Source organism: Phocoena sinus, chromosome 2, assembly GCF_008692025.1.
Source record: "Phocoena sinus isolate mPhoSin1 chromosome 2, mPhoSin1.pri, whole genome shotgun sequence".
NCBI lineage: Eukaryota > Metazoa > Chordata > Mammalia > Artiodactyla > Phocoenidae > Phocoena > Phocoena sinus.
In genome coordinates, this window is record NC_045764.1 from 89,182,331 (window position 1) to 89,196,226 (window position 13,896).

Below are 13,896 nucleotides of genomic sequence, written 5' to 3' on the forward strand. Positions count from 1 at the left end.
GCCAGCACGAGTACCCACCCCACTCCCCGCATCAGTCACTGGCTAGGAGAACGTGGCCTCCGCGTGAACATGGTGGCGGAGCAGAGGGCCAGCAGCCGGGCTCTCGGTCCACTGCCCCCGCAGCACCAGTTCTAGGCCGCACGTCTTTGAGGCTTTCACAGACACTGTTTGAAATACTATTCTCCCTGGAATGACTCTTGTTTTCTGTAAATCCAAACAGGCTCTGGAGAAATTAGGCCTGCTATCAGTTGAATACTCGAAGTAGATAACAGGTAAGCTAACCCACCACCACCATCTTTTCCTCCCCAGGGCCGTAACTTTTCATTCCACTAGTCAAGATAGAATTTTCTCACAGAATGTCAATCAATGGCAAGCTTTTATTTAAAAAATAGAAGTCTGTTCTTTCATTTGCGTATTTCCAAAGAATCAAACTCACCCTGGGCAGCCTGCATGGTGGCTGTCCAGAGGGACTGAAAAGGGAGGCATCTGGTCACCATCATCCAGCAGTAAATGCTTTACGGGGTTAGATTTTGAGTTCTTCATGCTGCTCGCGGTCAATCAGTGGCTGTGATTTTGGTCCAGGAGCCATCCAAGGATGGATGGCCATCCCTCCAAGCCATCCAGAAGCTGAGCCATCCTCAGCTCCTACCCAGATGGAACAACTTCCGCAGAAAGGCTGGTCCTCCCCAGTAACCCCTGTAAGAAATGACACAGAAAAGTTCTTTGCGTCGGAAAAGATGGGGGTGACTTCGGCCAGCCTGGCGGCTGCTCACACAAAACACTTATCAGGCCATACAGCAAGACTGACAGCGAAGTAGAAAGATCCCAGGACTAGGAGGGGACAAGTCCTGGCTTTGACACTGACTTGCTATGTGAGCCTGAACACGCTGACTCGGTTCAGCCAAACAAAGCCCCTACTACATGCACACTGCAATCCCTTCTACCTTCACCTGCTCGTGAATTAAGTATAGGTCAGGGTTTCTCAGCCTCGGCCCTACTGACATTTTGGACCAGATACTTCTCTGTGGTGCAGGCTGTCCGGTTCAGCAGCATCCTAGGCCTCTGCTCACTAGATGCCAGTAGCATCCCCTCCAGTTGTGACAACAGAATGTATCTCCAGATGTTGTCAAACGTCCCCTGGGGAGCAAAACCACCCCTGGCTGAAAAACACTGGTATCGATATTCTGACTTACTTTTCTTAAAGGGGTTAGGAAAGTCAAATGAGATCATTTTTTTTTGCAACAGAAAATGAGGAATTATTAAGTTTGGTACTCTGTTTACTACTTGAATGCCTACTGTGTAGCTGTCTCTTTAGGTATTGTCTCATTCTTCCCCATCCTGCGAGGAAGACAATGTTACTTTCATTTTGCAGATGAGAAACTTAAAACACAGAGAGTTTAAGCAACTGGCCCTAGGACACACAGCTAGTAAATGGCAGACGCGTGATTCAAACAAAGGTCAGACTCCAAAGCTTATGCTCTTAATCGCTATGTTTTCTTTGTCCTATAACATAATAAAAACAAAAGCAAGGTAGCAGATGATAAAGTACTTGACATGTCAAAGTGACTTACTATGATGATTACTATTATTTATCCAGCAGCAAGAGAGAACCAGAAACTGGAAGACAGAAGACTCGGTCACTGCCAATAATGGAGACAACAGGCTGCATCCCCTGTGGGTGGTAGCTGTGCTAGGGCTCCCTTCCCTCACGCAGGGCAGCCTCTTTCCCACCACATCTGGCCGAGGCTTCAGAACCCTTCTCAGGCGGCCATCACTAATCTATGAGACCTGGCACAGCAAGATGGTTCCCTTTCGACAGTCCTGCTCGGGGTCATATCTCCTGAAGCTGGAAGGCCTTTTGGAAACAACCGCCCTGCACAAGTCAGTGCGATCTGCTAACAGCTGTACCTCTCCCCCAGGCAATGCACTGACCTTAGCATCACATTCCAATACAGGAACGGCATCACGTCAGCCTTCATGAGGTACATGGAAAGCCTCTCTTTGCTCTGGTCAAAGGGGAAGGTTTCCAGGGGCTGAGCGTTGTAGTCAAATTCCGCGAGAATAACATGGTTGTAGCCAGTCACCAGTGGACACGACGTGTAGCCATCATACTGAAATTGGCCATGAGACAGAGTTGGAAAGTGGCTTCTTTCACGGGTGCTATGTAGATACTTTAGAATTTATTGTTTACTCTGAGCAGTTGTAATTTTTTTCTTTTTTTGTATATTCTAATTTTTTGTACAGTGAAAAAATAGAAATTATATAATACACTAAAGGCAAAAACTGAAGTGCCCATATTAGAGAAATTAAAGAAGTGGCAAAATTGTGGGAAAACACTGTTTTCATGCAGAACGGAAGATGGTAAATTGAGACAGTGATTCTTACAAGGCGTACAAACCTTCTTCACTGGTGTTTGATTCTTCATAATCAGAGCAATTGTTCTGTCAAGTATTCCTGACTGGGCAGCTACATGAGAAATGGAGAAGTCAGAAAAACATAAGCATCTAGATTTTCCATGAAAACTAATTTGTAAATAACTTTAATGTGAACATGTTAAGAAGACCCCATCCCTCTAGACTGTAACTAGAGCACAACTCTTAACCCAGTGATGAAATCTAGCTTCACCAGGGACAAGACAAACTAACATGAGGGGCTCCTGAGGTGACACAGTGGGAGGTACACAGCCTCACTGTGGAAGTCTTGCCGAAATGTATGATCTGAATCTGATCATCAAAAACTACTAGAAGGTTCTACATTGTGGGATATTCTACAAGATAACTGGCCTGGACTCTTCAAAAATGCCAACGTCATGAAAGTAAAAAAAAAAAAAAAAAAAAAAAAAAATAGTCAGAGGCTTCTAGATTAAAGAAAACCAAAGAGACATGACAACCAATACAGAGTGTGGCCTTTGACTGGCTCATGAATTTAAGGGGAATTGGGGCCGGGGGGCGGGGAAAGCTATAAAGGACATTTTTAGGGAAAATGGAGAAATTCAAACTGGATTGTATTGATGATTTTATAATACAATGTTCAGTTTCTTGGATATGATAATGGTCTTGTGAGTATAGAGGAGAAAGTGCTTTTTCTTAGGAGATAGAGGTTGAAGTGTTTGAGGGTGAAGTATCAGGATGTCAAAACTTACTTTCTAATGACTCAACCAAAAAATGTACATAGTGATCAAGCAAAATATTAATTTATTGGTTAATTATTATGTTAGTCACAAAATATTAATAACTGGTTAATACCTGAAGGGTATATGGGTATTCACTGTACTTTCAAATTCTTCATAGATTTGAGATTTTTGAAATGAAAAGTTGGGGGAAAATTACTGTTAATAATGAAAAAGACGGGTTTCCCTGGTGGCGCAGTGGTTAAGAATCCACCTGCCAATGCAAGGAACACGGGTTCAAGTCCTGGTCCAGGAAGACCCCACATGCCGCGGAGCAACTAAGCCCGTGCGCCACAACTACTGAGCCCACGTGCCACAACTACTGAAGCCCGCGCACCTAGAGCCCACGCCCTGCAATGAGAAGCCACCGCAATGAGAAGCCCGCGCACCACAATGCACCGCGACAAAGAGTAGTCCTGGCTCGCCGCAACTAGAGAAAGCCCACGCACAGCAACGAAGACCCAATGCAGCCAAAAATAAATTTTAAAATAGTAATAATAATAATGAAAAATACATTCAATGGATTTCCTAGAAAGTCTTTCTTAGGTTGACATAGTCAAGCAGAAGTAACACATGTTTGGCAGGTGTGTAATTCACACAAAACGCTCCCATACCTGTCAGCAGGGAGGTCCGTGTTTCATAGCATCTAAAGAAGACAGTCCCTGTCTACAGAAAACAGAATCTAAAAGGCAATTCCCTCCATCACTGCTAGAGCAGAACATCGACGTGAAGAATTTAGTTTCCCAGGCTGAGGCCTTAATCATGTACCAATCAGGGCACTCTCCACTGTATCTCCACTGTCTTAGTGCAATTTTCTGCTCTGCAAGCTTTCATTGACTTGTATGTGTTTTCTGGGGAAACAAATGCTTCCCTAGTTTTACGGTGTTTCAGGCAGAAGAAAAATAGCCACCCTGCCCGGCATCGGGGGCAAAGAAGGCCAGGGATGAGAGCACGGCAGTATGAGAAGTAACAGAATTCTAGAGAGCTGGAAAAGCGGTACCTCTCTCTCTCTAATGCCCCCTCCCCTGAAAACCACCCCTCTGACAGAGAAAAGGCAGATGAGGTCGTGCTACTCTGGTGCTAAGCACTCAACAGATACTTTCTTCTTTACACAACACTAGGTTCACGGACAACTTGCTTCTGTGTTGGGGAGGCCAAAGTCATTTTTAGGCCACAAAAGTTTCTTCATGATTAATGAAGAGAATGAAATCTATCTTCATTAATATCATTAGCACATAATGAAATGCCACTTGTGCCCAACTTTTGTTTTCGTTATGACGGTGCCTGAGGATGACATCACGTCGAGTGGGGAAGAAACACAACTCGTGGTCTTACCTACAGCAGCAGCGGTCTTTGACGTCGGCAGGTTGGTGCAGTCCCCGATCCCAAACACGTTTGGGTACCGCTTGTGCTGCAGAGTGTCTTTATCCACGTCCACCCAGCCGGCAGCATCAGCCACAGGACTTGTCTTGAGGACATCTGGTGGGCTCATTGGTGGAGTAACGTGAAGCATTTCATACTGCGAAAAGGGAGAGCATCCAAATGTGAGTTTCTTCTGTTACTTCTATAGCCCCACAAGCTCCCGTCCTAACTCCCTAACCCACACACTGTACTACGGCTGCACGGAGCACTGTAAGTGCTCATTACTGATCCACACCCACTCCGAGATTTTACACGCTCCCGTGCGAATGTGGTGATAAAATAACTGACATGGTCTCCCTGTACAGAGGGCACGTGATCCCTTGGGCAGTAGGCATGGGGGAATCCGAAATACTGGAGTGAACCTCACTAACATTTTGAAAGAACTCATTGATGTTTCTATTTATTACTAAAACAAAGCAGGGGCTGTATCTCAGTTGCTCTCGCCCTGACCCTCATCTGTCGACTTGTAAAAGTCTGGTACTTCAGTTTTATTCTGCAAAGAGGTTCTCAGAGCACCTGAAACTTGTAAAGGCCATGTTAGGAGCTCATAAGTGGGCACCATTCCCAAATGTGGGCCAACACTCAAAATACATAAAGGAAACCATCAAAACGCCAATTTAAGGTGAAATAAAGGTGGCAAGAATATTGGCTAGCACTTTGAAGAAGGAGGGGTCTGATTCAGTGTTGGGTTTATTGAACCATGTGGGAGGCAGGGCGGATTTTTTTTCCAAAAACCTGTATCAGGGTTACCCTTGGCAATAGGGCACTAACCAAACCTGGTCAATTCTGATGGCTCATTTAACTCTTTTGTTTATGTAATGTTCTTTTTTGTTTACATGATATTTTGCAGTTTATCCTTTTTATTCCTTTCATTTAATAAACTCCATCTAGCAATATCAAATTGATTTAAATGTTCACAAAACATTTCATTACGGCGAAAACTTTAGCATCTTAGGACAATCCTAACCTTGTAATAGTCAACAACCCCTGGTTTCCATAAGGAGCTCTGTCCCCTCACCAGGGCCTGGCAGTCATTGGCGGCAGAGGGAGTTAGGAAGGTGACTTGTATTTATTCCCACTCTCAGACAATTATAAGCTTAATCAACCTTAAGGTAGAAGGAGTGGGGCAAATGGGCAGTGTTCTGCGAAGTACTCTGGGTGGCTCTTCTGGGGCCTGGGTCCCTGAGGCTGGGTCTGTTCATTTACATGGAGACTGACCACATGTCTGCAGGACAGCAGATGGAATGGTCAAGAACCGTCATCCACCAAATTATTAAGGCCATGTCTGTATCTCTGCAGTTAACCAGACCACATTTTTTAGCTGAGGACTAAACCTTACTAAAGTTACTGTGCTTGAATTTCACAAATACACATGAATTTCATACATCTTTTCTAGGAGGAAGGTTAAATAGTTCCACATAATCATCATAAAGGTATGAAGCTTTACTTGAGAAAAGAACTACTGGGGTTTGCATTATAGATTTGCTGAAAATTAACATTAGCATTCAGTTGTAGCTTGTTCTTTATCCATTATTTCCATAAACTGAATCTGATAAATCACTTGGTTATCCTTCATTAACATAAATCATCTATTGAGAATATAAACTTTAATGTTCATAAGCAGCATTTGGGAGACTTGTGGAAAATGCAGGTTCCTGGGCCCCACCACCCCCAGATCCCAATCCAGTAGGTGTGGGAGAAGAACAGGAGTCTGCACTTTAACAAAATCCCCTAGTGATTCTGACATATGAAACCTGTAGATGATAGTCTTAGAAGCTCTGGCTTGAAGGAACAGGTTCGTTTACAATGAAAAATGAAATGCTATTACTTAGAAAGTGATTTCACCTTTCCTTTCCTCATCTATAAGGAAATGCACTATGTTAGACAATCTCCAAAATCTCATCAGTTCTAGGACTCCATGATATAAAAAAAGTTTAGGACTTCCCTGGTGGCGCAGTGGTTGAGAGTCTGCCTGCCGATGCAGGGGACACGGGCTCGTGCCCCGGTCCGGGAAGATCTCACATGCCGCGGAGCGGCTGGGCCCGTGAGCCACGGCCGCTGAGCCTGTACATCCGAAGCCTGTACTCCGCAATGGGAGAGGCCACAGCAGTGAGAGGCCCGCGTACCGCCAAAAAAAAAAAAAAAAAAAAAAAGTTTAGATATTTATAAACATAGGAGACTTGGACCAGTTCACAAGCTCTCTATGAAGGATCAGAGACTATAGGCTTTTGGGTACATTTAATTCTTTACAGCAGTGGTGCCCAATCCTGGTTACACAAGAGAATCATTAGGGGTACTTTTGAAATTCCCAATCCTCAGTCCACACCCTAGACCAATTAACCAGAATCCCTGGGGGTTAGACCCAGGCATCAGCACATTTTAAAAGCTCTCCAGGTTATTGCAATGTGCAGCCAGGGCTGAGAGCCACTGCTCTAAAGACTTTTGGTCGATTTTTTGAAATTCATATTTTAAACAGTGGAGTTGGGTCTGGAGGGAAAATCTTACCTAAAATCCTATACTTCAAAAGGGCACAAATAATCTTCTTTCCTTATAAACCCTTTAGAAGAACCATAACCATTTATTTATGCAAGTCCCTATCTGCAGCCTCAACTATCCACAGCACAGCTGAGAACCAAAGTAAAAAGGCCCAAATAACAAAATTAAGTCCATGCACTCAAGCTCATACACTTTGCTCATAAAAGTATGCTGTGGGCCCTCACACACACGTAGCCTATTTGCTTTTACTTTACATAAAATTTAATGAGTTTGGCTATCTCATTTCCCAGCCAATAAAAAATTAGAAATAGCAATTTAAAAGAGCTGAAGCTGGAGGGACCTTCCAAAGCCACAACTACCTGACAGCAGGAAAAAAGAAAACTGGAAAACCACAAAGCGGACACACACAATATCAAATAACAGAGTAGTCTGAGACTCTTTTGTAAGGTGATAACTAGCTCTAAACAACCCAGTAGGCCCTAAGAGCATAAATCTGCAAGAGCTATGCAAAATTATGACCCTGAGCTGGGGCAAGTAGATGAGCCTGAGACATACTGTGACACCAGAAAGCAAGGAAGTGCTCAAAAATATGATGGGGACATGTCACAACGACATAGGAGCCATCCTGAAAGGGCTCCTACTGACCAAATCTGGGACAACTTGAGCACCAAAATAATTAAGGACAGGGATGAATTATAAACCATTGGGGGAAAAAACAGAAATTCATGAGTTCATACTAATAATTAATTAATTAATTGAGAAGAGAGGGCTTTTGCTGACAGGATGCCAAGAGTCTACCAGTAAAGGTGGAGGGAATGCTGGACTGGAACATCATTTTGCAACCATCATAGTAAAGACTGGATTAGGCAAAAATCATCAATGGATGTTAAATCTAGTGGGAAACTTTACTGAGTAGGGTGTTTGCGTGGTCTGAAATTGCACCCCCCTCACCCCCACCAAACTCCTTATTATTAGCAAGGAAGAAAAAGAATAATAATTATACAGTGGAGAAACTGGACCATATCTTTTTATATGTTTTTTTGTTTGTTTGTTTGTTTGTTTGCGGTACGCGGGCCTCTCACTGTTGTGGCCTCTCCCGTTGCGGAGCACAGGCTCTGGACGCGCAGGCCCAGCGGCCATGGCTCACGGGCCCAGCCGCTCCGCGGCATGTGGGATTTTCCCAGACCGGGGCACGAACCCGTGTCCCCTGCATCGGCAGGCGGACTCTCAACCACTGCGCCACCAGGGAAGCCGTGGACCATATCTTGACTGGCGATCAAAATGAACATCTTCAGCGAGGGGCAGATGAGCACTGTGTGCTTTCCCATGTTATGCCCTAGAAAGACACACCACTTATGCGGTATTTCAGTCCAAAAAGCAGAGCCTGAAACTCATCAGAAGAAAACATAAACAAACCCAAAATGAGGAACATTCTATTAAAAAAATAAAAGTGGGGTGGGAGGGAGCTGTATAATGTCAGTGTCATGGAAGACAAAGAAAGGCTGTGGAAACATTCCAGATTAAAAGAGGCTAAAGAGACATGGCAATTATACCAGCTTCTGTCCTGGAGGGGATAGCACTACAAATGCTACTTGTCAATCAACAAAACCGGACTGTAACTCATAGATTAAAATATTGTATCCATGCTAAATTTACTGAATTGATAACTGTACTGTGGTTATGGAAGAGAATACTCCTATCTCTTAGGAAATTTACAGTGAAATATTTAGGGGTAAAGGACCATGTTGTACGATGTACATAACTCACCTTTAAATGCTTTGGGAAAATATATTATATTACATTACATTATACTTACATATAGAGAGAAACAGAAAGTGAAATCAATGAGTAAAACTCTATAATAAAGTGAATCTAGGTAAAGTCTGTATACAGTCTTCTTTGCACAATTTTTATTTTTGCAACTTCTCTAAGTTTGAGATCATTTCTAACTAAAAGTTTTAAAAAAATATGACCTTGAGTCATTAGCAGCATTTTAAATGATAGTCATTACGTGCCATTTAAGAAAGGAAAGATGTGTGAAATACATTTTAAAAAGAGTTTGTACTAGGAAGCTTAACATGTGAAGTTTTGATGTTTACAAAATTCATCTTTGGTTCACTTCAAAATTTCCTTTTAGGGACTCCTTCATTCCTCTAAAAATGCTGAATGAATAAACTGTGACTCTATGTACTGTTTCCTCATTAGTAACAGCTCTTGCCAGAATGACAATAAACAAATGATGCTTCCATGCATCTTCTCCAGATGGCTTTACATCTTGTTCTTAATGTACTAGTCCCACACTTCACAGAAGAAGACACAGACACATAGAAGCCAAGTCCATATACAAAGGCTAGATCTTTCCAAGCAGGATGTGGCTCCACCAGATCTTTCAAGGACTTTTAAGCATTTCCTTTCAGGCACAGGTGAAAGATGTTTAAAGACAGCCCCTTCCACCGTTGAAAGATACCCATCATTCTTGAACTACCCACAGGCAGGGCTGACTCTCACAAACCATAATTTGAGACAATCACCAAATCCTGCATTTAAGGAGCCTTTCTTAAACTCTAGGCAATAAGTGAAGTTGTAAAATATTTCTGGCAGCTTCAAGTGACTCAATGCCAAGGAAGTACACACAAAATAGCATAAAAATTCACTTGGTACTGGTAGATGAACCCTCCTCACCTCCCATAGACACAGCCTCTTATCTCTTTCTCTTCCCCACCCATTTTGGTCCACCGTCTCCCCTGTTGCAACCCTAATATGCTCACTGTAACCAGCCTCCCAAGCACACGATGATGACGGACAAGGAAGTGAGGGCCTCAGCGCCGCCTGCATCTATGGCACTGCTCAGCTGACAGCTTCACCTCCACACTCACTGAAATCACTTGGGTCTCTCCAGGTTTGTCCAGATTTTCAAAAACAGCCTCTTGTTTATCAGCTCGGACTTCAATGAGGTTCTGCTTGTAGTTAACGGTGAGGTTCCTCTCCCGGATAATCTCCTGCAGGGCATCTGCATACTTCTTGACCCCAAAAATTGCTCCAAGAGAAGTGTTGAAAATGATATTGGCCTTGGATCGCTTCCCTGTCTGAGAAAAAGAACAGAAACAACCAACATCAAAGTATTACTCCGGCCACCCTTTTTTTTTTTTTTTTTAACCTAGACAAGACTTAAAACCCTCAGAAGAGACCTCGCCAGCTTTCTCCATCATTGTGCACTGGTGGGTGAGCTGTGGACCAATCCACTGCCTCCACATTTTCTGTCAGTGACACAGCAACTAAGTGCAACTTGATTCAGGTGTTGAGGTGGACTCTGTTCAAAGAGGGCCAGAGATGAAAGTCAAGTCCAAGGGAAGATAGAACTGGATTGTTTATTCATATATTCATTTGTTGATTCACTCAGTAAACATTTAATGAGGTCCTAGAGTTGGCCCGGTACTGTTCTAGGTGCTGAGAGGACAGAAGTGAACAAAACAAAGTTCCCGTCCGCTTGGCTCGTACGCTCTAGTATTGTTCATATGTTTCAGAGAGGCTGGTATCCTCCCAAGTGCCTAAGATCTTAAGGCACCTGAAAGAGAACCTTCCTCTCGGGCCATCTAAGACTTGGGAGATGTTATGCAAAGAGAATTCCAGGAGGGAAGAAAGCTAACCTCCGACTCTTTTCTTTTGTTCAGCTCCTTTTAGGATTTGCTCACCTGGATCACACTATTTGAAAGAAGATGGGTGGGTAAGAACCTCAAAAGGCTGTGCCAACCTGGAATTCTCATGACCCAGGAGTGACCTTTTCTTAGAAACAGCGGTGATGGTGGACCTGTTCCTTAACTGCCCACCCCACAGGGTTGGGGCAGGTTTACATAACCCAGGGGAAGGCCTTGCCAGTGCCAGGCTCCAAGCACACATTCAACACCTCTTCAGTCCCACCTTCCCCTCCCCACGTGTCCCTTTACAGAACCAGAGGCTGCTTTGAATCCTGTCACTGTCTCAAGTCAAACCGTGCTTTGGTAAACCAACTGTGACATCCCACACATGGGCAGGAGGGCGACAGCAGCTTCTCCACAGCTTCTCATCAGGTGTACCTGAGCTGTGGACACCTGAAGGTGTTTGAGGAACGCTGAGAAAGCATCCTCACCCAAACATCTCTTTCCACTAAGGTCCAAAGTTCTAAGTGAACAATTTTTTGTCTTTAGAGTTGGCGGTTTGCCTATCATACATCCAAGAATATATAATAAGAGCCAAAATATATTCATAACACTGAAGTTGAGTGGGAGCAGCTGAGGATATTATCATGTACAAACATGAACGATGTGCAGCTAACTGTGCAAATGCACGGATATATTTAAACAATCTCTAACATATCTCACCAGTAGACTTTTATACACACTTTAAAAAGTATATTACAAAGACTATTTAATAACATATAATACATATAAATTTGTATGTACAGTATGATTATAACCATGTTAAAAAAAAATATGTATGGGAAAAAAAATGGAAGTACATGTCAAATTGATGACAGCAGCTATACCAAAGCAATTGGATTATGAGTGACTTCTTCCTTTTCTTCTATTTTGTAAATTTCCAATTACATAATTTTGTACATATGTAATAAAAATTTAAAAACAAAAAAGGTATTTTGACATGGATAAAAATGAAATCCCAGGCTTCCCTGGTGGCGCAGTGGTTGAGAGTCCGCCGGCCGATGCCGGGGACACGGGTTCGTGCTCCGGTCCGGGAAGATCCCACATGCCGCGGAGCGGCTGGGCCCGTGAGCCATGGCCGCTGAGCCTGCGCGTCCGGAGCCTGTGCTCCGCAGCGGGAGAGGCCACAACGGTGAGAGGCCCGCGTACTGCAAAAAAAAAATGAAATCCCTTCTGCCCTCCTTGTCTCTATCCCTGGAAAAGAAGCATACCTTCCTGAAATAGGCCTCTGATAAATACATGATCTTCTGCGGGGCTCCAGCGCACTTCACCGGGGTATTAGGGAAGGTAAAGATGGCATTGCCCTCCTTAAAGTCCTGCAGAGCTTTCCATGTCTTCTCTACCGTCCTAACTGAATAATTGGACCCTATTAGGGGATGGGCAAAACCTTCAGGGAGGCCTTTGATCTGCAACAAAGCACACAAAGAAATTATTATTTAACAAAAGTGCAGATGGAGCCTGCGTTTAGAGTCCTTGTTCTCTGCCATTTCTACAACCTCTCAAGTATTTCAGCACAGTCATTAGCCCCAGGACTCACACACAGTGGAGCAGGCAGGTGGCTGAGGGATCTGCTAAGCCCAGAGCTGTGGTGCCTGCAGTCACCTGTCAAAGCACAGAACAGGCTTGGCCCGGCAGAAACCCTCGGCCTCCCTGGCCTGGAGACCAGGATTTGAACCTATCTCTGCCTACCATCAGACTGAGGACAAGAAGCCAGGCTTACTTCCTTTTCGGAGAACCCGTTGCCTTACTGGGGAGAAAAAGAACAACAGGCAGAACCAAGACCCATACTGTCAGTGATTAACAAAATTAAATTACTCTGTATCAGGCTGGACCAGGCCCAGCTCTTGGTAAAGGCCGCAAAGGCAGGAAATTAAAAGCGTGGACTTGGGAACCCTACAGACCCAGCCTGAGTCCTAGCTTTTCCACTTACAAGCACTGTGATCCTGTGTAAATTACCCAATAAATCAGCTGGTGGGTCCCCAGAACAGGACCACCTGGGAACTTGTTAGAAATGCAAATTATCAGGCCCCACCCCAAACCTACTGGATCAGAAACTCAGAGGCCAGCCCAGAAATCTGTTTTAACAGGCCCTCCATGTGATTCTGATGCACACTGAGAAGCTTATGTTCAGCATCTGTGAAATGAGGATAAAAGTAACTGCTTCATGGGGTTGTTGGCAGGAATAAAGGAGACCAAGCGTGTAAGGTGATTAGAAAAATGACACTTACGTGGTAGTGTTTTGTAAGTATTAGTGTATTCCTGCCAGGAAGATTAACTGGGTCCCTGTCTTAAATGTTAGAAGGTTCATACAATGCAATGAAGATGGAAAGGAGTGAGTTAAGGGACTCAGGCACAAGCAGGGAACCATCAAAAACAGTCATCAAGATGGCCTGGTCCTTCAGAACCTCCCCAGGCTGTTCTCCATCCTGTTCTCCCGGCTGTAGGGCACCCACCTGCAGAGTCACCCAACACCTATTCCTCAGGTCTCAAGGAAACAGAGTCCTATGGTCTCCTCCATTGCATCCAACATTAAGAGCAACTATTCCTCTGATTACTGACCGTATCTTCTGCGGCAGTTTAAGTAGTTGTAATATTCTCAGTCTCAACAACAGTAACTATTTATTACCATAAAATCACCTTGCATTTTAATGTTTCTGCAGTTTCACATCTATGTTAGTTAATATTCACTCTATTCACTATACCCCTCTGAGGGAGGGGGTGGAATATTATTGACCCACAGACACAGACGAGGAAACTGAAGAGCGAGGTTGAGAGACCCACCTAGACTCTTACAGAACTAGATACCGAGGCCCCTGACCACTGCCTGTGGCTCTTCCCACAGGACCTCCATACTTCCTGGCTCCCAAAGAAAAACTCAGTGTCGAAGAGATAAACAAACAGCAAATCTGCCTTCATCGTTTTTCTCTAGTCTGAAGAAGTTGATGCTAAGGAAAAGGGTGCCATAAAGCGGTAGCCAAGTTCCTTTTAAGGAGACTTGGTCGTAAAGGGCAGTTTATGATGCCACTGAATCCAAGTTGCTTCTGGGAACCCTGAAGCAGAAGGAGACGGGAAAGTCTGAGATAACAGGCTGTGCGCCGGGAGCTGTGGACCGTC

General features: G+C 44.1%; 1 protein-coding gene across 3 annotated transcripts in view; it reads right to left on the reverse strand.

Annotated features, from left to right (window-relative positions):
• Positions 1–344: 344 nt before the first annotated feature.
• SQOR (sulfide quinone oxidoreductase) overlaps positions 345–13,896 on the reverse strand; it is a 46,296-nt gene continuing 32,744 nt past the window's right edge. Inside the window, exons 5-10 of one of the 3 annotated variants that reach the window (XM_032623343.1) lie at positions 11,994–12,188; positions 9,964–10,173; positions 4,505–4,688; positions 2,399–2,466; positions 1,933–2,111; positions 345–696 (exon numbers count right to left, since the gene is read on the reverse strand). In XM_032623343.1, the coding sequence (XP_032479234.1) occupies positions 639–696; positions 1,933–2,111; positions 2,399–2,466; positions 4,505–4,688; positions 9,964–10,173; positions 11,994–12,188 (894 nt within the window). In that variant the 3' untranslated portion in view covers positions 345–638. The remainder of the gene's footprint in view (positions 697–1,932; positions 2,112–2,398; positions 2,467–4,504; positions 4,689–9,963; positions 10,174–11,993; positions 12,189–13,896) is intronic. The other 2 variants (XM_032623345.1, XM_032623344.1) reach the window with 2 other exon arrangements.